This window comes from Pteropus alecto, unplaced genomic scaffold (genome assembly GCF_000325575.1).
Source record: "Pteropus alecto unplaced genomic scaffold, ASM32557v1 scaffold7, whole genome shotgun sequence".
NCBI lineage: Eukaryota > Metazoa > Chordata > Mammalia > Chiroptera > Pteropodidae > Pteropus > Pteropus alecto.
The window spans coordinates 62,251,963-62,274,786 of NW_006494614.1; the positions used below are offsets into that span (position 1 = coordinate 62,251,963).

Sequence of the window (22,824 nt, forward strand, 5' to 3'; positions counted from 1 at the left end):
TGGGCAGAGGCTGCATAAGACCTGGGGTGGCGAGGAAGGGATTTAGTCATGCCTGCAGCCCACTCTGGCTCAATCACCCAAGAACAAATATGGGGAGGGGAGGCGAGGGGAGGGGCAGCAGCTTGCCACGAACCTGCAAGCTTCTCACACATTTGTATTTTTGACAAAATGAGAAAATAACAGAAAAGCAAAGAGAGGAAGCCTTGAACTTTAAAAGTTGGGCCGGAAATTCTGCAGTACAATCCTAAGCCACAACAGTGTCACAGTGAGCCATCCCACAAACCCACAGACCCTGACTTCCGTGCCTGGCCGCCACTCCGGACGGGGAGTGGAAGCGCCTGTGTTTGTTTGTTTGTTTTTATTTTTTTGTGCTGTTGCTTTGAGGGCTGAGATCAATGTCTTTCCTCTTGGTGTGTTTGTGGTTTCATTGCAATACGTCAGGAGGTGTGCTTACTGAGAGAATCTGTGTCTCAGGGTTAATGCTGGTTTTAAAAAAAAGTACCTGACAAAAGAGAACATCCACCAGGAGACAGACATTTGTGCATTCAAGGAAAGACCGATGTGAATATGCAAAATGAAGAGAAAAGTACCCCACCTGTTTTTGGAATTCTTGTTGGGATATGATATTACTACGTGTCGAGAGGACTGGAGCTCAGAGCACTGAGGTTCTTTCTCTCTCCTGCGAGGCCCCTCTGGACACTTGGGCCTTTCTCTGTCCCAAAGTTCCTGTGGAAATGGATGGCCCCATGGAGAACTGACACATGGCTGTTCTCTGCCCCCATCCCATACTCCAACTCAGGGAACTCACCCTCCAATTACTGTCATTCCTTCCATATCTGAGAATGCCACTCTCATAATCTGAGAATCTGTGCAGGTGCCTTTTTTTTTTATGGAATTCCTATCAAAATACAATTGCAGGTTATTATAGAATATGATTTCTTACTAAATTGTAACGTTCAGGACTTTGTGTTTTTGCTGTGAAGCTGCAGTTTTTCTTTTACTTAATTGCACACATCAGAGAAAGCAAGAGCAAAATGCTACACAGATCCTGGAAGGTCACCTACAAGCCAGAGACGGAAAGAGTCTCAACCCCTCAAGTGAGCCTCAGTTTCTCCCTGAGGACAATTTCATAGAACTTTCATAGAACTCGTTATAACAACTGAATAGGATTGCTGTGGTCTCATCCTTGGCCACTCAATCCGGTCACTTAGGGAGCTTTATAAAAACCCCAGTCCTTAGATCCAAGGTACCACAAACTTTGGGGGTCAGGGTTGGGACCCCTAGAATTCAGACACACAGGGAGGTTGAGCACTGCTGAATGTATATGAAAACACTCAGCTTGGGTCCTGTGTGAACCACAGCCTGAGCTGTGTGAACTGTTATTGATAGAGGCATGCCCTGTTGTTTGGTAAACTTCATTATCGATTATAAGTGAGTGAGGACATCAGCTTAGAAGCTGAACAGAAATGTGTCTGTTTTGATTGCGTTCCTTTTCCAACATCTATTTTGACTTCTCCTAGCCAATCTTCCTTCACCCACCATCACTACCAGACTCAATCTTTTTAAGAGCAGAACATGTTTTATTTTAAACCATTTTGGTTGAGAATGTCAAACTGTGTCCTGCCTCAGTAAATAGAGTCGATATCTCTTGGTGGCACCAGTTACCTGGTGGCAGTGTGTTTCATGTTGCCCTCAGTAAGTAGCTAAGGAAGGAGCCAAGGAAGGGCCTGTCTGCTTGGCCTCCAGTAAGTGACTCCGATGGCATCACTCATTCTGTGGCCCCTGCACCCCCGTCAGTGCATATGGGTGCTTCTGATCTCCTGCCTGCTTCACTTACTCTCAGAAGTGCTTGAGTCAACATCCCAGACGGCCTCGTGTCCTGTCTGCAGAAGCTCAGAAACCTGAGCTCTCTAGTGGGCAGCAAAGTGTTTCTTTATATTGAGATATAATATATACTTTGCGAAGCTGTATAAAGTGCATGAATATAGAGTGTTCACCTCAGTGGTTTCTTACATATGTACAAATTCATGTAAGATAAAGAGCTGCAATTCATGCAAGATAAAGAGCTGCAACAAGGTAACCACTGGCCAGTATTTCCAATACTCCGTACTTCCACCCCTGTCCCCAGGCTCCATTGCACCTTTCCCAATCTATCCCCTCTTTACACCTCCAGAAGTGGCCAACCCCAGGGCTGTTTGGCTGAAGCTTTCGTAGGTAGGTTTTACATATACAGTGTGATCAGTTGAATAATGTCACAAGAATCCACATTCTGATCCGTGGGACATATGAATATGTGACTTTAGATGGCAGATGACTTTTTTGTTGCAGGTGTGATTAAGTTAAGGATCTTGAATTGAAAAATTATCCTGGATTATCTGGTGGGCCAAATTTATCACAGGGTCCTTAAAAGAGAGATGCAAGAGGTCAGTAAGCTGTGGTCATCTGTTATAGCAGCCATTGGAAACTCTCCACACGGGCTAAAGCCCACTTCACTAGAGACTCGAGAATGGTTACATTTTCCCAAAAGATAAGAAATATTTTGGGGTCCAAACAAAACTTAAAAATATCTCCTTCCCTCCAGGATACCATCTGTTTCTGGCAATTGGAGCCATCCACCCATCCAGAGACCTGCACCCAGCTTTAGCATCCATGCCTCACACACATCACTGATACGTCCAAATTTCTGTTTTGTGGTGAAACGAAAATGACTCCAGGGCCTTTGTAAATTAACATAAAAGTCTGTTATGCTGCATTTGGACAAAGCACTGTAATATAATGGACATTCATGAGCAATTATACTTATCCAGGAAAGAATGTGTATAGGGAAGTTTAGGAGAGCTTTCTCTGTAGTAGATGCCAGCCCAAAGCTAGACTGTAAATTGTTGGTATCATAAAAAGTTCTGTGACTGGGGGGAAAAAAAATATAAATCTCTGCCAAAATAAACCATATCTATAATATAGGTTCTTTTTGATTTTAGATGTTATTTGTTGACTACAACGAGTCTATTTATAGTTTATTTCCCCAAAATGAAATGGAGTTTATTACTGCCCCTTGGTAGACAGACTAGCATTTGCTTATTTTTCTGTGCTGTTTTTCACTGTTTAGCTGACAGTAAGGCAATGTTGGAAAACAACATGATTAGTTTGTTTGTAGAGCTGCATCTCTACCAGAGGAGATGATTTTTAATGCTCCAAAAAGAAAATACTATTATCAATTAGGTTGTTATTCAGCCTTAAAAATGAAGAACATTCTGACATATGCTGCAACATGGATGAACCTTTATGCTGAGTGAAATAAGCCAGTCACAAAAAGACAAGTACTGTACGATTTCATTCACATTTGATTCCTAGAACATTCAAAATCATAGAGACAGAAAGTAGAATAGTGGGTGCTAAGGGCTGGGGAGAGGGGAGAATAGAAAGTTATTGTTTAATGGGGTCAGAGTTATCGTTTCACATGATGGAAAGCATTATGGTGATAGATGGTGGTGATAATTGTGCAACATTATGAATATATTTAATAATACTGAACTGTACACTTAAAAATAGTTAAAATGTTAATTTTATGTTAGGTATATTTCACCAAAATTTTAAAAACCCACAGTGAAAAATCATTATGCACCCTCCAGAATGACCACAACATACTGGTGACATGTCCTGAGCAACCACTTTGGAGAACTCCTTGGCTTTGAAGATGAAAGAAGGGGCCCAAGCCAAGGAGTGCAGGCACCTCTAAAACTAGAAAAGCCAGGTTCTGGTCAAGATGGCATAGTAGGTAAACTCTGTGCTTGCCTCCTATCATGATCACATTAAAATTACAACTAAACTACAGAACAGCCATCATTGAAAATGAGGTCTAGCTGAACAGAAGTCTTACAACTCAGGACACACAGAAGAAGCCACCTTGAGACTGGTAGGAGGGTGGGAGATGTGAAACAGTCTGATCTCACACCCACATGTAGTGGGTGTAGTTGATCCTTGATTGCCGAGCTTGAGTTTAGTTGAAAATTGGAAAGGATATCTCAGCTGTAGAGGTTCCTCCAGGGGGCGTTCCAGAGATCAAGTGTCAGGAAGAGAAGTCCCCATAACCTCTGGTTGTGAAAACCAGCAAAGATTGTGTCTGAGTGAGATGGAGGGCAGCTGCAGTTTCAGACATGCTTCTTAAAAGGCTCATGCATGGACTTACTCACTGAAGTACTCATTCCCTCTGAGCTTTAGTGCTGAGGCAGCAGCTTGAAAGGTGCCAGGGACATAGGGGGAGAAACTGAATTGTCTGGCTTCAGGGCAAGGGCTGAAGGGGTCAGCTTTCTCCCAGATAGAAGCGCTGGCAGAATCTATTGTTTCTTTGTTGAATCCATCCCACTCCTAGCATGCAGATGCAGGTGGCCACCATATCTGAATCTCCATCAATCTGACTAACACTGGTTGCCCTGCCCTGGTGATTCCCTGAGACCCTGTCTCACTCAACTTTGAGCCCACCCAAGCCTCTTCCAGTGGCTTTTCCATTAAATGACCTGTTTTGGGTCATGCTGAGGACTTTCATAAAATTTCTCAGAGGTTCACAAAACCCAAATAAGTAGCATCTGGCTTCAGCATATCTCTTGCTGAGCAGGCCAAAGCCCAGCACTAATGGCAGCTGGCCTCATTTGTGACTTGGCATCTCGAGGCACCTCCAAGCCCAATGTGGGTGGTGGCCATCTGCAGATTGCTTGGTGGCTCATGCTAGGTAGCCCCAGGCAGGGACAGGCTGTGACTGCACTTGGTCTGTGGTGGGGCCCCTCCCAAAAGACCATAGGGCAAGCACACCTGGTGGCCAGCTTCAGACTGAGCTGGAGCACAACCCGGAGCTACATCTAAGGATGACACACTTTAAGGACAGATTGAGTGGGCATGAGAGCCCTGCTAAAACAAATCCTGCTACATTGGGTCAGCCCTTGCACAATCGCTCCTCCACTGTAGTCACTGACTAGTCCTCACAACCAATCAGCCTGTGGGTCAGTCCCTCCCATTGATGTGCATACAGCAACCAAGGTTCAGTTACAACAAGAAGGCACACACAACCCATCCGAGGGACACACCAGGAGCACCCAGTTCAGGTGACCATGGAGACTGTGCCCCATAAGACGTCTACTACATAAGGCCACTCTACTGGGCAACAGAGCAGCCCTAAATATATGTAGAAACAAATACAGGGAGACAAAGAAACATGTCTCAAGTGGAAGAACAGAACAAAGCTCCAGAAACAGAACTAAACAAAGTGGAGGCAAGCAATCTACCAGACACAGAGTTCGAAACACTGGTTATAAAGTTACTCCATGAACTTAGGGGAAGAGTAGACGAACTCAGTAAGAACTTTAAGAAAGAGGTAGAGAACATAAAAATGAAGATATAAAAGATAAAAATAATCAGTCAGAAATGAAGACTACAATAACTGAAATGAAGACTACAATAGAGGGAATGAACAGTAGATTAGATGAAGCAGAGTATCGAATCAGTGATTAGGAAGATAAGGTAGCAGAAATACCCAATTAGAACAGCAACAAGAAAAAAGAATCCAAAAAAAAAAAAAAATGAGTTTAGTTTAAGGGGTCTCTGTGACAACATCAAGTGTACTAACAATCATGTTATAGAGGTACCAGAAAGAGAAGAGAGAGTGCAAGGAATTGAAAATCTATTAGAAGAAATAATCATGGAAATCTTCTTTAACCTGGCAAAGGAAACATGGGGACATACAAGACCAGGAGTCACAGAGGGTCCCAAACAAGATGAACCCAAATAGGGCTACACCAAGACACATTATCATTAAAATGCCAAAGGTTAAAGACAAAGAGGGAATCTTAAAAACAGCAAGAAAAAAGCAATGAAACTCCCATAAGACTGTCAGATGATTTCTCAACTGAAACTTTGCTGGCGAGAGGAATTGGCATGAAATATTCAAAGTGAGGAAAAGCAAGGACCTACAACCAAGAAGACTCTACCCAACAAAGCTGTCATTTAGAACCGAAGGACAGATAAAGAGCTAAAGGAGAGATAAGAAAAAGCTAAAAGAGTTCATAACCACTAAGCCAGTATTACAAGAAGTGTTAGAGGGACGTAAGGAGAAGTAAAAGGAAAAGAAGAAGATAAAAATACAAATAATAAAATGTCAATAACTACATATCTATCAACAATTACATTAAATGTAAATGGAGTAAATGCTCCAATCAAAAGATAGGCTGGCTGAATGGCTATGAAAACCAGACCCTTATATATGCTGCCTACAAGAGACTCACTTCAGATTGAAAGGCATACAGATTGAAAGTAAAGGGATGGAAAAAGATATTTCATGAAAATGGAAACAAATAAACAAACAAAAGCTGGGGTAGCAATACTTGTACCAGACGAAATAGACTTTTAAATAAAGACTATGACAAGAGTCAAAGAAGGACCTAGTAATCCCACTTCTGGATATTTATTTGAATAAACACAAAACACTACTTCAAAGAGACATGTGCATCCATTTGTTCATTGCAGCATTATTTACAATAGTCAAGATATGGGGGCAACATGGGTATCCATCAACGTATTAATGGATAAAGGAGAGGTGGTACATATATACAATGGAATATTACTCAGCCATAAAAAGAATGAAATATTGCCACCTGCAACAACATGGATGGACCTAGATAGAGGGTATTGGGCTGAGTGGAGTAAGTTAGATAAAAACAAATGTCATATGATCTCACTTACCTGTGGAATCTAAAGAACAAAATAAACAAACCAACAAAACAGAAACAAACTCATAGATACAGAGAACATTTTGAGGGTTGCCAGATAGGAGGAGGGTTGGGGGGATGGGTGAAAAATGGGAGAGGGATTAAGAAGTAGAAATTGGTAGTTACAAAATAGTCGTGGGGATATAAAGTATAGCATAAGGAATATAGTAAATAATATTGCAATACCTATGTATGGCATCAGATGGGTAGTAGATTTATTGGGGTGATCACTCGTAAATTATATGAATGTCTAATCGCTATGTTGTGCACCTGAGACGAATATAATATTGTATGCCAATGGTAATTGAAAGATTAAAAAATTAAAATAATAAAATAAAAGCTGGAAAAGGCAAGGAAATGGATTCTCCTCTAAAGCTTCCAAAAGGAACCAGCCCTGCCAACAACTTGAATTTGGACTTCTGGTCTCCAGAACTGTGAAACAATAAATATTTGTTTTAAGTCCACAGTTTGTGGTTGCTATGGGCTAAACCGTATCCCCTAAATTTATCCGTTAAAGTCCTAACCCCCAATGAGTCTGTTTTGGAGATGAGACTCTTAGTAGGTAATTAAGCTTGCATGAGGTCATAAGGATGGAGTTATAATTCAATAAAATTGGTGGCCTTGTAAGAGGAGGAAGAGAGAGAAGGTGCTCTCTGCATGCGTGTGCCAAGGGAGAGCCCTATGAGGGAGGAGGTGCCATCTGCAAGCCACGGAGAGAGATCTCACCAGAACCCAACAGTGGGGCACTTTGATCTTGGACTTCCAGTCTCAGAACTGTGGGAAAATATATTTCTGTCTTTTAATTCCCCCCTCCCCCCCAGTTTGGAGTCATTTGTTATAGTAGCCCCAGGACACTGATCCACCTAGGCATTTGGAATTAAAGAAGAAGATGTTAGTCCCAGACTCTGTTGCCTGGGAACTACAAGTGTGGACATGAGTGTGGAGAAACAGAGGGCATCTGCCTGGAGAGAGGAAAGCATGGAACTGAAAAAGGGTCGGGCAGACAATCTCAGTCAGCGGGGACTTGCTTGGCCCCGAGGCTGTCAGGCACTGCTGTGAGTCCCATGAGATATCCTGTGTTCCCAGAATCCATTCCCTATCACACTTAAGCTTCTTTGAAGTGATTCTTTTTATTGCAACTGAAAAGTACATTGGCTAAACAATGATCTCTGTCTTTCTTTTTAATTTCAGAGGTTATGGATGATCAGACCATGATACGTGGGAAACAATATTTCCTCTTTTTAAAGTCAGTTCTAATCATTGACTTGAACATAATAAATTTAAGATCTGGTGCCCTCTTCAATGGCCTGGAAGGATGAAAGGACCTTTCTGTTCATCAGGGGTTGAAGGGGGCGGTAATTATTCACCATTATCTTCTCTTCTTCACCAAGTGCAGAAAACAGGAGCGTGCGAAATGCAGCCAGCTGGAATGGAGAGCAGCCAGAATAAGCTGGGTGCCTGTACAGAGTGAACTAGCTCCCAGGTGTCCCTCGTAACTTCCGTCGTCCCCTCCCACGCTGAATCAAGGATGGTCCTGTGTGGCTAATACAATATGGTGGAGGTGATTCCTGAGCTAGGTCAGGAAAGCCGTTGGAGCTTTTATCACGGTCTCTTGGATCACTTACTCTGGGGCGCCAGCGACCGTGTTGTGAAGTCACTCAAGCAGCCCCATGGAGAGACCCATGTGGAGAAGAACTGAGTTAACAGCCAGCACCAACTTGCAGGCTACTTGCATGAGCTGCTCCAGTCTCAGTCATGCTTTCAGAAAACTGACACCTGACTGCGACTCCGCAAGAAATCCCAAACCGGAACCACCCAAATTCTGACCCACTGCAATTCTGAGACGATGAGTAATGATGATTTTCTGAAGCCACCAAGTTTTGGAGCTATTCGTTGCACAAAAATAGGAGTTAATGCAAACAACATAAATGCTAAAGTAACATTTGATTCCTTTTTTCACTCAAGGAACCAAAAGATTATTTTTTTAGGTATCATCTCATCTGTTCTCAGAATATACTTATGAGCTCTGTGAGAATAACTCACATGTTTAATTAAATAAGTGAGCTTTTATCTATATAGCGATCACTTACTGAGCAAGTTAGATCTTCATGGCTGATGAGGTGCCCTTAATGGTGTGTAGGGCACAGAGCATACAGTTTCTCTGGTACTCAGCTCAGTGCCCTTGCTTGGTACATGTTCAGAAACCCAGCCTCTCTCCTCTCCTCCACTTGGCGATCCCTTTCCCACTGTCCAAGGGGTGCACATACCACCTCCCCAGTTCCCCTGGTCAGGGTAAGGGACTTCTGCTCTGCATTATTGTGTAATACTCACTCATCACCCTGTCTTAAAACTATCCACTTATGTTTCCACTTTCTCACCGGACAGCAGTGCACAGACACTAATGTCACTGTTTCTGTAACATCTCTTCTCTTTTTACCTCTCTCCCACCTTCTCCTGCTACAAACCTGACATGTAGTGGGTGCTTATTACATGTTTGTTGAGTGACAGAAGGGGTCTTGGTGACAAGGGCCATTCTTCAGCCAAAGCTTTCCTCATGTCTGTAACAGTTTTGGTTTGGGGGCGGGATGAGTAATCTGCACCTCACAGCTCAAAATGCAGCCTTTCAAAGCAAAGGGCGTCATTCCATGACTTTTAAATAAGAGAATATTTTCAAAGACTCGCGAGGCTGGAAGAACCTCTACAAGCTCATCTATAGCACTCAGATAGAGTACAGCTGAACAAGAGGTGATAACTAATATTGTGATTAGTCAGAAATGTCTGTCCTGGGCAGGGGTGACAGAGTGGCAGAATGCTTGTTGCATATTAGTCATCCCTAAATCTAAACTGCTCTACACAGATGAACTTTCTCTCGGTTCTTGAGCTTTCCAGAGGAAAAGGTATTACGACTTAAAAAAAGAAGTATGCAAGTAATATCTACTTATTGTAGAAAAAAATAGAATATTTAGATAAAGGAAAGGAAAAAGATAAAAACCACTGCAGACCTATGACCCTGGGACAACGAGTAGTCACTTTTCGGTGTGTATCTATGTGGTAGATTAGGGTATTGTTTAGCGAATGTTCACTCACCTCCTCCCTGCCCCACTGACTTTGCCCCTCCATTGTGACTTGCTTTGGCCAACAGAATGTGATGCAAGCAGGAGCCTTAAGTGTGCATGTGTAGTTTGGCTTGTCTCTTGCATTTTTGTCATTTATCATGAGAACTGGCCCTTGGTAGTCACTGGTCCAAGGAGCATGAGAGACACTGGGCCTGTCCTGATACCCAACCACATTCTGCGAGGCCGAGCAAGATAAAGTAGAGCCTCCCCAGCCAACCCGTAGATCTGTGAGCAGAAAAAGCAAATGCTTGTTGTAAGCCACCGAGTTTTGGGGTGGTTCGTTACACAGCATTATTGTAGCTTGCTTACTAATACAATCCTCCTGGAATTTTCTCTCAGCATGTATAGTTCCGTAACTTCTTAATACAGCATGTGAGAAATTCCTCTGCAATCCCAATTCCTTACTGTTGTATCATCCAAAGAAGCAGAACAAATTAAAATCTTCTCTTCTCTCCCTCAATGATCCTATATGTTTAATGGCTTTCTAGCATCCATGTATGACATCCATTTCTTGGTTAATTTATTCACTAACAAATACCTATAGAGGGCCCATTATGGGCAAGAACCAATTATAATGTCTCAGTTATAATGGCATTTCTGTTCTTTTAATTTTTATTTATTTACTTATTCATTCATTCATTCATTCATTCATTTATTTGTTTATTAACTTTCTCCCTTCTTTAATCCCGCCGCCCCCTACTTCCACCTCTGACCTATGGATGTTGACGTTTCCCCTTAAGAACTGGATCTCTGAAGCAGGGCGTCTCCTCCCACACGCTCGCGGCATGCACCCGGGGCCTGGTGCACCGAGTATGGTCCCTGGCTCTGTAAAGCAGATGTGCTAACCACTACACTATGGAGCCACCCCTGGCAATTCTGTTCTTTTAAAGTAACTTTACCCTGACATAGACTGAAGAGTAAGCACTGACCAAGTTCAGCCATTAGTCATTGGGGATACTCACCACATCTGAACGCCAAGCCAGATGTGGTGAGTATCCCTAATGACTAATGGTTAGACAGTGCTAAAATATAACTATTTCCGCCCTCATATCAGTTCTGTCTTCCTCCCCACTCCTCCTCGCCACCTCCCCTCCCCACCTGCTCTGTCTCTCTCACACATTAACATCTCAACGTCAGAAGAATTGTGATTTCAGAAAGCTCTGTTCTATCTCAACGAGCTTCTACTTCAATTGAAAATTCTTCTTCTGTAGAAACATCCAGAACTCACCAAAGACTAAAACTCCACGATATTCACTCACGATATCTTAGTAACACTGTCAAACAAAAGGAATTTCTTCAGTATAGTCCCACTACACAGACCACAGGCACAGCTCACCTGGTTCGGAGCCACTTCAATGGGCTTCTTCTGGATGATCCACGTGACTGACTCCGTTAGGGGAGGAGTGGTGAGGGAGCCTGGGTAGGTCCAGTAATTCCGGCAGGTGGGCAGCAGATAGGAGGGCTGGAAGGGGCCCATGGCCACCTGAGCATCCTGAGACCAAGACCACAGGACATATCAGGGCTCAGGTGGAGGTACAGGAGGTGCAGGAAGGGAGGGAACTGTGCTCCATCTTTATCTCAGTGACGTGACCGTCACATCATCAGGAGGGACATGTGTCCCCGAGATAAAGGCTGTGAAGCCAAGATGATCACATTTGGAAGCAGTAACAAGTAAGCGTGACCCTCATAGCAGAGCACAGATCCCCACTAAATGCTTACATTTTTCCTTTTAAAGATTTATTTTCATCAACCTAAGCTGTGAAAATATTACACTTTTAAAAATTGTGGTTAAATGACATGAGTAACATAAAATTTACTATTTTAATCACTTTCCAGTGTACAGTTCCGTGGCATTGAATACATTCACATTGTTGTGCAACCATCACCACCATCCATCTCCAGGAGTTTCTTATCTTCCCAAACTGAAGCTCTGTCCCTGTTAAACACTAACAGGGACACCTCCCCCAGTCCCTGTTGGCCACCATCCTACTTTCATTCTCTATGGATTTGATTCCTCTGGGGACCTCATGTGGGTGAAATCATGCAGTACTTGTCCTTTTGTGATTGGCTTATCTCACTTAGCATAATGTCCTCAAGGTTCATCACATTGTAGCATGTGTCAGGATGTCCTTGCTTTTTAAGGCTGAATAATTTACCATGTTGTGTTTATTCATTCATTCGATGATGGACACTTGGGTTGTTTCTACCTCTTGACTATTGTGGGCAATGTTGCTGTGAATATGAATATACTAATATCTCTTAAGACCTTGTTCTCAATTATTTTGCGTATATACCCAGAAGTGGGAATGCTGGATCCTATGGGAATTCTATGTTTAATTTTTTGAGGAACCACCAGACTGTTTTCCATATTGGCTGCACCAGAAAATTTTCACTTTTAAGACAGCTGACCATCTCTTTAAAGCAGCGGTCTCTGATGTAAGAGCCGCGGTAATGACACACACTCAGGAGGATGTGGGCGCTGAGCCTGTCACCTGACTCTGCCAGGACTTTCTTTCTCACAGGGAGCAGGTGGAATTGATGGACCTGGACAGCTGTCCTCAGCCACCTTGTGCCAGGCTCTCTGCACTGCTCCCACGAGGGACTCCAGTCAGCATGTCCTGCTTGGGAGCCCTGTGTTTAGAATTCATGTTTATTTACTTTCTGTGCTTTATAAAAGGATGGGGAGAAATTTGCCTCTCTGAGTTCCAAATGACACTGATAGGGTGCCACCATTCATTCATTTATTCATTCACTTACTCACAGTTGTGTTTAGCACCTACAGTAAACCCGACTCGATCTTAGGTGCTGGGGTGCAAAACCACCGCCTTCATGGAACTCACCTTTTCCCAGACAAAAGCAGACAGCACACCAAATAATAAGTAAATATCTAGTAGTTTACATGGTGATGTGTGATGGAAGAAAATAAAATAGGGCAGTGGTGGGGGGGGTGGCATTTTAAGAGGGGTGCTCTCAAAAGCCTCACCGGGAAAGTGACACTTAAGCAAAGACATGGAGGAGGTGAAGGAAGAGGCCATGCAGGTTCCCAGGGAAGAACCCTTCAGTGGCAGACACAGCTGGTGTCGAGGCTCTGGCTTAAGGTGCGGCCTGATGGGCTAGAGGAACAGCAAAGAGGCCATGTGGCTACAGTGAGTAAATGAGACAAAAAGTGATATAAAGAGATTGGGGGGCGGGGTGCTGTAGATAGGGATAGCCCTGCTTGTGCCCCAGGTTGGGACCCCAGAGAATATCCATCAGCAGAGGCAGAAGCAGGTGGCTGCTATCTGTATGTTGCTCAGTATAGAGCCTGGGGTCTAAAGAGAAAGGAGGATCCCTGGGCTAGTCTTTGCCCCCTTGCAAGCCAAAGACATCTGAGCAGATTTTTTGCTCAGAGAAGAAAGGATCTCTCGAGGTCCCTCTGACTGGCAGGCCCGAGACTGTGGCCTCCGTCCCTTCATAAAGTGAATGAGATTGAAAGGCCAAGAGGGGTCAGGCCTGGAAACAATGTGACACTAACCAGCCTCAACTGCAGACCCATCCCGGGCAAGCCCTTTGCAGGATATTCAAGCCTGAGGCAGATATTCTCTTATCCCTAAGGAAGGAGGTCTCCCTGCACAGCAGAATCTTTCCACCCAGCCTCCAAAGGCAAAAGCAAGGGGCTGGGACAACCTGGCTGGTACCCTAATTGCTGGCTTTCATCAGTCAGAAACTGGGAGACATCAGGTAAGCTACCGAAAGGAAAGAAGTAAATTGATTCACACTGACAGATAATTACGAAGGGACTTGTGTGCCAGGTGTTTCTCTTTGTAATTAATTATCTGGTTAATGTCTTTTTATTTTTTTAATTAATTTTTTTTTTTGGTCACATTGCTTTACGATGGTTAATGTCTTTAAAAAAGGATTATTGAAATATAATTCACTCCTTTAAATAATGCAAGTCTATGGCTTTTTATATATTATTCACAGATCGATGTGCAACCATCACCACAGTCCGTTTGAGAACATTTTCATCACCTCAAAAAAAGAACTCCAGAAAAAAAAAAAAGCCCAGTAAATACTCTTTAGCTATCACTTCTCCTGACCTCCCCACCCCTGCCCCTCTTGCCACAGGCCCCACTTATCAGCTTTCTGTCTATGTGGATTTGCCTATTCTGGACATTTCCTATAAGCAGAATCATATAATATGTGGATTTTATGATTGGCTTCTTTCATTTAGCTTAATATTGTCAAGATTCATCCATGTCGTAGTGTGTGTCAGGGCTTCATTCCTTTTTATGGCCAAATAATATTCCATTATTTGGTCTAGTTAATTATTGAAGGAAACAGGTCACATGAGACAACAATGCAAAAAGTACCAGGGGGCGTGCAGTGACAAACGCATCTCTCCTCCCCCAGTCTCTAGCCCAAAGGCTGCCAGACACCTTCGAGACGATGACCTTGAATTTTTAGAACCACCCTTTGAGGGATATTTCTGTCTTATTGATGAAGAAAGTTGGATAGATATAAGTGACTTTCCCAAAGCCACACAGTTAAACAGTGGCAGAACCCAGATGTCACAAGAAGTCTGTCCTGTCCCCAAGCCAGGGTTGTTTTCTCCCTCCCCAGGGGCTGCAGGGGGGTAGGGGGCATAAAGGCAGCAGATTATACGGAGGAGCAGCTGGATGGACCCACCACTGCCCACTGCTGTTTCTTGCCAATCAAAATGTTCAGAGGACATCTACATATCTCCAGTAACGTCATCAGGAGCTCTGTGCCCTGATCCTAAAGCACATTAGGGTTCAGAGCAGCCCCTGATATATAGAAAGCTGCTCCCCCTCAGAGTCCTCAAAGCAAGTCATGGCCCCTCCTCTCCGTGTCTGTCAGCTCCGGTGGTTGGAGCATTAGCTGGGAGCACATGGCATGGTTTGGGCCACCGTCCATCACCAATACAGACGGACCAGCTCCCTGTAGATGGGTGCCCACTCCACATGCCTTCATTGTTCTCTTTTCTATTTATGTGCATCCCACTTTGGAAAGAAGGAAGGTGGTTTGCAAAGAAAGCTCCATGTGGTACAGCATGGCAGAATAAAAACAAGAGAAAAGGCAAATCTATAGGACTTGGAACAAATAAGTGGTGGCCAAGGCTTGGGAAAGTGGGGCTTGACTCTACTAGGGCCACAGGACACGATGTGCGGGGGGGCGGGGGGCACTGTTTCATATGGTCTCACATGGGGGACTCGTGACTCTAGGAATTTGTTAAAACCCATAGAACTGTATACCACAGAGGTGACTCATAACGTTGCAAAATTTAAAAATCAACTCAGACTTTGGGGGAACCCACGGTGGAGCACAGACTGTGACGAATGACTCTAATGGATTACACTCCCCAACTGATGGAGCACAGACTCCCGCTCATCAAGGCTGGGCCTTCTGCCTCTTAAGATTCTAACTCTTATTTTTCAGGTGAGGAAACTGAGGCCCAGAGATTAGCATCAGGACAAGCAGCGTCTTCTGTCATCACTTCTGACCACGTGTACCACCGCACTGACACCACCTCTCCGATGTGGTGTGCCCAGGAGACCCTGAGTTAGCCTACCCTGGGGGGTGGGGAGGTTGCTCCAGAACCTTCCTTGGAAGCAAAACACACTGCTGAGTAAAGAGGGCCTCACAGACAGTGACTTTCTTTCCCACCAGAAGGTGGACACCACGCCATGCAGGAGGCGGATGCTGGTGGGGAAAACATCCCAGGTTTACTCTGGCCTCGGACCAGCAAGGAAGAGGGTGCTCCCAGCACCTTGACCTTCTGGAGTTCCTGAGCTGGCAGACAAGGCAGCAGGCGGTGATCTGGTCTCAGTTCCACGAGGCCCGCCTGGAAGTCAACATCAAGGCGAATGCACCACACAGATCAAACGGCCCCTGTGAACCGGCAGAGGAAGGGCTGGCCCTCATCATTGTTAAGACAGGTGGGAGCCCCACATCCAAGGACCATGGTGACTCCTTTTGTCTCAGAATGCTTTTGTTTGGTACTGAACAAATAAACTGCATTTCTTTGGAATTTCCACTTCTCCATCAAAGTCCTTTCTCAGCTGATGTTGGAGAAAAGCTATATTGTTGTCCTTGTCATCTTTTTGAGCCATGCTTAATGCAGCGAGGTGTCCAAAGCCAGCTGGGCAGAGATCAGCTCTTCCACGCACGAGTGGTGGATTGGCAGGACTTTCCCTCTTCCTATGGACTCTGAGCTCTCAGGGATAGGTGGTCTTAGGTTCACCCCAGGAGTGTGCCAGGTGGCACTTAGGTGGGCACTCTTCAGTGTTAATATTTAGGTATTTATTTCAATTGGGTTTAAAACGTTATCATTAATGGATGTCGTTGCTTGAGATAGCCTAAAGATTTTTAAAAGCTGATCAATTTATGAAAAAGTATTAAGTAACTAATAGGACCAGTGAAGATGGACATGGCAAAAATCTTCAAGATGCTGCCTGAATGACCTAATTTTGGGAAACCCAAATTGAATCCAGCACCCTAATTATATTGAGAAGGGAGGGTGCCCAAGACATCAGATAGCGAGCCAGCGAGTGACGTAACTGGAATTAGCCCCAGTGAGTTCCATTTCTAGAATGGGACTCTCTGCAATACTCTTTCCACCAAGCTGGTTTTCTTCCCCTTGCAATTTGGCTTTTCCAATGATGCTGATTTTGATATATGTAGCTTACCTTATGTTTTATTTCTGGCAAGACGTCCACCAACTTCTGCAGTGCTTCGTGATGGGCCCCCAGCTGCACAGCACAGACATACGAAATATTCATTTGAAAAGCAGAGGACAGGGTGACCAGCACACTTCATTCTACGTAGACTGTGTTTACAAAGCAGTTCTTAGTTACGGCACACTACTTTTTTCGTTAAGAGAGCTACACCCTGGCGAGAGATTACCTTTAAAAATACTCCTATCACAGCCAAGCCATTCTCTCCCAATACGGCTTCTTTGTAACTTTGGTATTTCACAGAATTCCAGTGAACTAAATGCAGCTGAAACACAGGAGAAAGAATGTATCACGATGCAGCCAGAAACAAAACAGTCGCTCCCCCTTCTGCATGGCAGACCTACGTGTCTGTTTAATGATTTTCATGAATTCGGCGGCTCAGCCCGGCTTAGGAATGCCAGCACCGCCAGCATGCTTGGGGTTCTCAAAGGCCTGCTAAAACCACAGAGAGTAAGGGCCTCACATTTCTGGTGGGAGAGAAAGAGGTTCGTTTGAACTTTATGAAATAGAAATGGGTGGTTGGATCGTTTGCTATTTTTTGTATTTTTCAGATGTCCTTGAACACAGGTTGCCAGATCAAATACAGGACTCTCGATTAAATTTGAATTTCAGATAAACACCAAATAATTTTTAATGTAAGTATGCCCCAAACGTTGCTCTTTTTTCTACATCTGTCACCTTCCCTTGAACTTCATCTGTGTCCTTATTTCACACTCCTCCTTCGTTTTTCCTAAGCCCAAACTCAGCATCAGGGTTGGTCAGATGACAAGAATTTAAATCAGGGGCAGGGGCCTGGCTGGGGAAACAGGCTTTTCTAGGTCTCTGGCGAGTCAGAGGCAGAGCCAGGACACCTGGGCCTGGCTTCGGCGATGATACGATGATACCGTGTGGTGCTGTCCATGCTCCGTTGGGCTCAGAACCTAGAAGGGACCTGAGTGTCCATACATATTTCCTTCTATGGGCATAAGTTGCAGTAGAGGTTTTTCTGATTGGTGACCCAAGCCCCGAGTTTGCAAGGACAGAGTTCAGAAAGCCTCCAGCTTCTCATAGTCAACCAGACTCTCCCCACACAGCTGCTGGATTCGGAGTGGAGGGGTGGAGGTGGGGTTGGGGGTGAGGGGGTAGAGGCCTCTGCTGAATGGCTGAGTCCACGTGTGCTGTGGGTGACACCTCACTCTGAAGTCCCAGTGTTCTTAGCCACACGCACTGGGGACAGTGAGGGTGGCCAGGCCTCTCCCTGCCCATCCTGCTGGAACGCCCCGTCTGCTGTCCTAGGGCACTCTGCCAGAAATAGAGACAGCTGGGCCCGTGACCCGACTGCAGCCTTCTTCCTTTACAGACTCCATCTTTGGAGCTGACTCTGTCTCCCAAAACCTCCATAGGAAACAGCACCCTGCGACATGACATGCATCAGAGGCAAGGCCAGGAGGGGCCTGACTCAGAGGGAGCCCTGGCAGGTCCCATCTCCGATCTTGGCCTCTATGCTAATAAATTACAACAACCTCCTCTGTTAAAATATCTGTTCATTAAAAACCATGGTTCAGATATACAGTTATGAAGCTAAAAGTTGTGTTGTCAAGTGAAAGCGGGCATGTTGCAAGCCACTTGTTCCTTCATTCTTGTCATATTTGTTAATATGCGTATAATTATAACAATAGATGTAACTCCCTATTTATAAGCTGTCCCCAAAGGTCACCTCTGGGTGTGTGATTACTGGGGATTTTCATTTTTTGGTTTGGTTGGACTCTAGCTTGATTTTAACTACAGTATTACTCCCACAATAACGGCAACAAAAATTTAAAACAAAAACCATTCATAACTTAAAACACATCCAAAAGTCAGATGGTTGGTGGGTGGACAGAGATGTGATAAAGTGAATAGGGCAAAATGTTAACCATGGGATCTGGCAGCCTCATGGGTTCTCACTGTACAGTTCTTTCAATTTTTTTGGATGCTGAAAAATTTTCATAATAAAATATTGGGGAAAACCTATAAGGCACCACCATAACTACAAAAAACAGTCCTCAACATTTTTCTCTGTTCATTTTTTCCCTGACTCTTATTTTTAAATGTTGTAATTGTCACTTCGTTTTAAGATGATCGCTATTGTAAAGATTTTTAGATTCTCAGTAGGAGGCTTCGAATGCCTTGAAGGACAGGAAGCTGCCCGTTCATAATCGACTACCAACGAGCATATGGCTGAGTGAGAGGCTGTTCTTGAATCCCAGTGGTCTGGCTTTGCCACCTTACATAACCACTCAGAACCTCAGTCTCTTCTTCTATTAAATGAAAGTGCTAATAAGTACCCTCCCCTTAGGATAGCAGTGTGATTGAATGGGTGGGGTGGCCGATTGTTCTGGTTTGAGCAGTGAGGGTCCCACATCCCAGGAAATCCTCTCTCTCTGGGCCACCAGGATGGTTGGTCACCCTACAATCAAGCCTGGCATGTAGAAAGCACCCACATATTTGCTGCTAGGATGCCGTCTACGAACCTCTGCCGGGTACACGTGGTCATCCACCGCGTGCTCTGAGCCCCACTCATTCACTGCTCCCCAATGGAAGTGGAACTGCTTCAGTTGGTAGTGGTTTTCCAAGGGGCCACCACTAATTCCTGGAAAGTGAAACCTCTCTGTTAGTTTGCCTATTAGTTGGACTGTGGTGTTTCTGTGATACTGTCTCATGATTTCACTCTCAAAAGACTGATGTCTTGCTGAAATGACAAACTAGAAGGTGGGCTCCATGAAAAGTGGGTCCTGTCTGTCTGTTCACTTCTGCCCTTGTCACCTGGCCCTGGGCCAGCCAACATCACACAGTCTAGGCCTAAGTGAATACAGATTCAAGTGCTGCCACCAGGGGGCGGTAGGGGTCTCAACCCCTGCCTGCCGCAGTAAGTCAAAGAAAAACATTTCTGAGATGCATGCCCATCTTATAAGATTTCCAGACTTCCTTGCTTAAAAAAGAAAAAATGATGTCGTTTGAATGAAAAAAAAGTAGCTTAAATCCTATCGCCGAATAATTTCATAAATATGTAAAGAGCAAATAAACAAATAAACAAATTCTGAGGTACAGCATGCTGCCTTTCCACCCGCTGTTCTCTATACAGCCCCTGCTCAGTCTAGTCCCACTTGCTAAGTCACCCCACATACCCAAACGGCCTCCCCAAGAGCTGCAAGCTTGACGCGCACGGGCTCAAATGTGAGCAATCTGGGTCTCGACTTTGGAATTGTGGGTGCCTTCCAGATGTCCAGGCTTAGGGCTGGGGCTCCGCATTTTAGAGACCTCTGGGTGGCTCTGATGCACGTGGCTTAGTCTGTCTCCAGCTTCACTTTGCTAACAGATTTCCATATGATGGAAATGCTAACATATTTTCCATATGATGCAAATATGATGGTGACTGTTGGACAACTCACTTTCACTTTGCTAACAGATTTCCACGAACAACTGATGCAAATATGATGGTGACTGTTGGACAACTCACTGTGAATCGAAATGAGCATGTGCCACGGAGATGGCTAAGGACAAGTCTGGAAGACACGGCAGAGCCACGAAGTGGGTTCCAGGGTGGCCTTGCTTGCGTCAACTCCTCTACGTGTCAAATACGACTGGCCAGTGGTATTTTCCGTTTGGTTTTTACCATAAAAAGTATTCGTAGCAGAAAGCGCTGAACTATGAACGAGAAAACAGGTTCAGCTTATGATTCTGCTCTCGGTCAAGTCGTAAAGCTTCCCACCATCTTTCTTGACTTGAAATGATGGCGTCAGTTCAGAGGTCATTAGGGTCTCATTAGTCATAAAGTTTTGTGGTTTCATGAGGTAATAGTCTATTCTTAACACACACTCACGAGTTACTTCTTAACTTTTAAAAATATACAGAAATAGCTCTTTCTCCAACAAGTTTATGAAAACATATTAAACCATAAAGTCTGAATCTACAGCACTGTGGGGGTGAAGGAGGAAAACCTTCCAGGGTAGGTTCAAATTGCAAGACTTTAATAGGGATTTTCCGGGCCTAGAAATACAATGGGGGTGATTTTTTTTTCCTTTGAGGGATAAGGACACTCCAGCAGATTGGCCTTTACAGTTTTGTGTTGTATTTTAATTTATGAGGCGAGGTTTAAAACATTGCCGGTAATCTCTGGGGTATAGCAATGGGAACTAGGATTTAAACCCAGGACTGACGCCAAAACTTGTGCCCTTCCACTTTATCTTTCAAAGTGCAAAATATAATCTAAGAAAATTGCAGAACTATGAAACGAAGGCAGTGGTCATCTTTGTGTCTTATATCCATGGTGGAAAGAGAGTGTAGATCACTAGTCAGCCAGAGATCGCGTGCCACCAAAGTGCATCTCTTAGTGACCAAGAGGGGATCCTAAGAGGTGAGTCTGCCTGTCATCTGACCGACTGTCCTCTAGGAGATGCCCTGGGCACTAAGAAACCGAGACTGGCAATATGCTTACTTACACAGAAGTAACTATGTGGATGTCCATGCATGTCTGTATCATCTTTTCCAGAACGGAAGTGACAGAAGGCAGGAATGATGGCTGTTTCATCTAAGCCAGGAACAAATTGAATTGGACACAAACTGGTGGACACAATTTATAATTAAATACCATCCAGTTGATTCTCAAGACAGGGACCATTTTTGTCTTATTCATTATTGTATTCTCAGCGTTAGTCTAGGACATGTCCCTTGGAGGCACCCAGTGAATGAATGAATGAGATCATTATGCTTCTTGATTGGTTCATTCACTCAGTCCGTACGCAGGTCTGTGTGTAGTAGCAGAATTCAGCCTTTCCCGTGACAGCTCGGGAACTGGCTAGGATTTATAGGGAATTACACAGAATGCTAGAATTATGTAAAGACCTGGATTTGCAGCTTAGCTTTAACTTGCTGTGTGAACTTGAGCAAGTTGCTCAGCTTCTCTGAGCCTCAGCCTCTCCACCTGTGAAATCATGGGTGTTGGCAGAATAAACAGTGTTGGCAGGGAAAGCACTTTGTATAGTATTGTCAAATGAGGATGGTGATAACGATGCTGCTGACTGTACATCACGTAACCTTTCAAGCATGCAGCTCCTTCATCTTTAAAAAAAGGACTTACAACCTGATTGGTTCTTGTGTCCCTTCTAGCTTAAGCATCTGAGAATTCTATGTAGGCTCATATAAAAGATCTCCAAAAAGAATGATACCAACTGCATGAGGCATACATTCATCACTAGCTGGATGTCTGCCAGATCCCCACCAAAAATAACCTTTAGAAAAATCACCCCACTGTTGCTAACAGCAGAGGGAGAACCAGAGGCTGCTGGGATGGGAGGGGACTTGTGAACACTGATCATTACTCTCCTTCCTCTGGCAGGTAAAGAGCTGCCGAGGTCAGAAGACTTTCCTGATGTCACTCTCTGAGCAGGACTGGGGCTCACAGACCACAGCTCCAAGCTCTCCCTGACATCAAACTGCCTCCAGAATTCTTTACTGAAGCAGCCTGTCTCCAGTCGGACTTCAGCTTCCAAAAGATCCCAGTAGTCCATTTAAGTGAGAGAATACAAATGGAAGTCTATCCTTTAAAATCCTGGGGTTCTCCTGCTGCAGGAGAGAATGTGTCTTTGCAGTGAGGCCTCCAGAATATGCATCTCTTTCGAGCTGACATCTGGTCATTTGAACATGAACCAGGGGACTTGCTGGAAATCTGGGGCCAAGCAAACTCATAACAAAACCCCCAAAAGGCTGCTGTCCCTCACTAGCTTTGTAATATGCAAACGCAAATAAGGAGCTAAGCAAAACGTGAGCTTCTCTAGCAGGTTAAGTGAGGAGGAAGACGGTCTGGGGTTGGCTGGCTGGAGGGCTGGTTGGCTTTCTGGTGCAGGGTTGTGGGAGGATAAGCTATAACGTGGGCTGGGCTGGTGCGGCCCCCTGTGGCCAGTCAGTGGAGACACATCAGGACCTGCCATTCTGTCTGATGCAGCCTCATCCCTTTAAGTGCATTTCAGAAGAGAAAAAGAGCACATCAAAAAGCACAACGTTTAAATTCAAGAACGCCAGCAAGTATGGACTCCACAGAAGAATTTCACTGTAACAATGTCTCTCAAATTAGACCTGACCGGCTAAGACAGCCTACTAGCAAAGCGCCTTATTTAAAAACTGGGAAACTGTTTTGTTGCCCTTTCGGTAGGTGGTTGGGAGTGGGGTCTGGCATCATCTCTTCCAAACTGAGTGATC

General features: G+C 44.4%; 1 protein-coding gene and 2 long non-coding RNA genes across 6 annotated transcripts in view; 1 reads left to right on the forward strand and 2 right to left on the reverse strand.

The window, feature by feature from the left end:
- The window catches only part of LOC112474593, a 27,717-nt gene extending 23,440 nt beyond the window's left edge, over window positions 1–4,277 (reverse strand). For both annotated transcript variants that reach the window (XR_003044450.1, XR_003044449.1), the window contains exons 1-2: window positions 809–4,277; window positions 596–726 (exon numbers count right to left, since the gene is read on the reverse strand). This is a non-coding gene — a long non-coding RNA (uncharacterized LOC112474593). The remainder of the gene's footprint in view (window positions 1–595; window positions 727–808) is intronic.
- Window positions 4,278–7,866: 3,589 nt separating this feature from the next.
- Window positions 7,867–22,824, reverse strand: part of CA5A (carbonic anhydrase 5A) — a 31,038-nt gene continuing 16,080 nt past the window's right edge. Inside the window, exons 3-7 of the mRNA XM_006926746.3 lie at window positions 19,101–19,219; window positions 16,778–16,873; window positions 16,561–16,623; window positions 11,208–11,363; window positions 7,867–8,179 (exon numbers count right to left, since the gene is read on the reverse strand). Coding sequence (XP_006926808.1) covers window positions 8,036–8,179; window positions 11,208–11,363; window positions 16,561–16,623; window positions 16,778–16,873; window positions 19,101–19,219 — 578 coding nt within the window. The 3' untranslated portion in view covers window positions 7,867–8,035. The remainder of the gene's footprint in view (window positions 8,180–11,207; window positions 11,364–16,560; window positions 16,624–16,777; window positions 16,874–19,100; window positions 19,220–22,824) is intronic.
- On the forward strand, window positions 15,208–22,818 carry LOC107196768. 3 transcript variants are annotated; one of them, XR_003044448.1, is made up of 3 exons: window positions 15,208–15,810; window positions 17,160–17,243; window positions 21,965–22,818. It is a non-coding gene; the product is annotated as an uncharacterized LOC107196768 (long non-coding RNA). The 3 variants fall into 3 exon arrangements; XR_001518208.2 differs by lacking the exon at window positions 21,965–22,818 and adding an exon at window positions 17,948–18,167; XR_003044447.1 differs by lacking the exon at window positions 21,965–22,818 and adding an exon at window positions 17,991–18,167.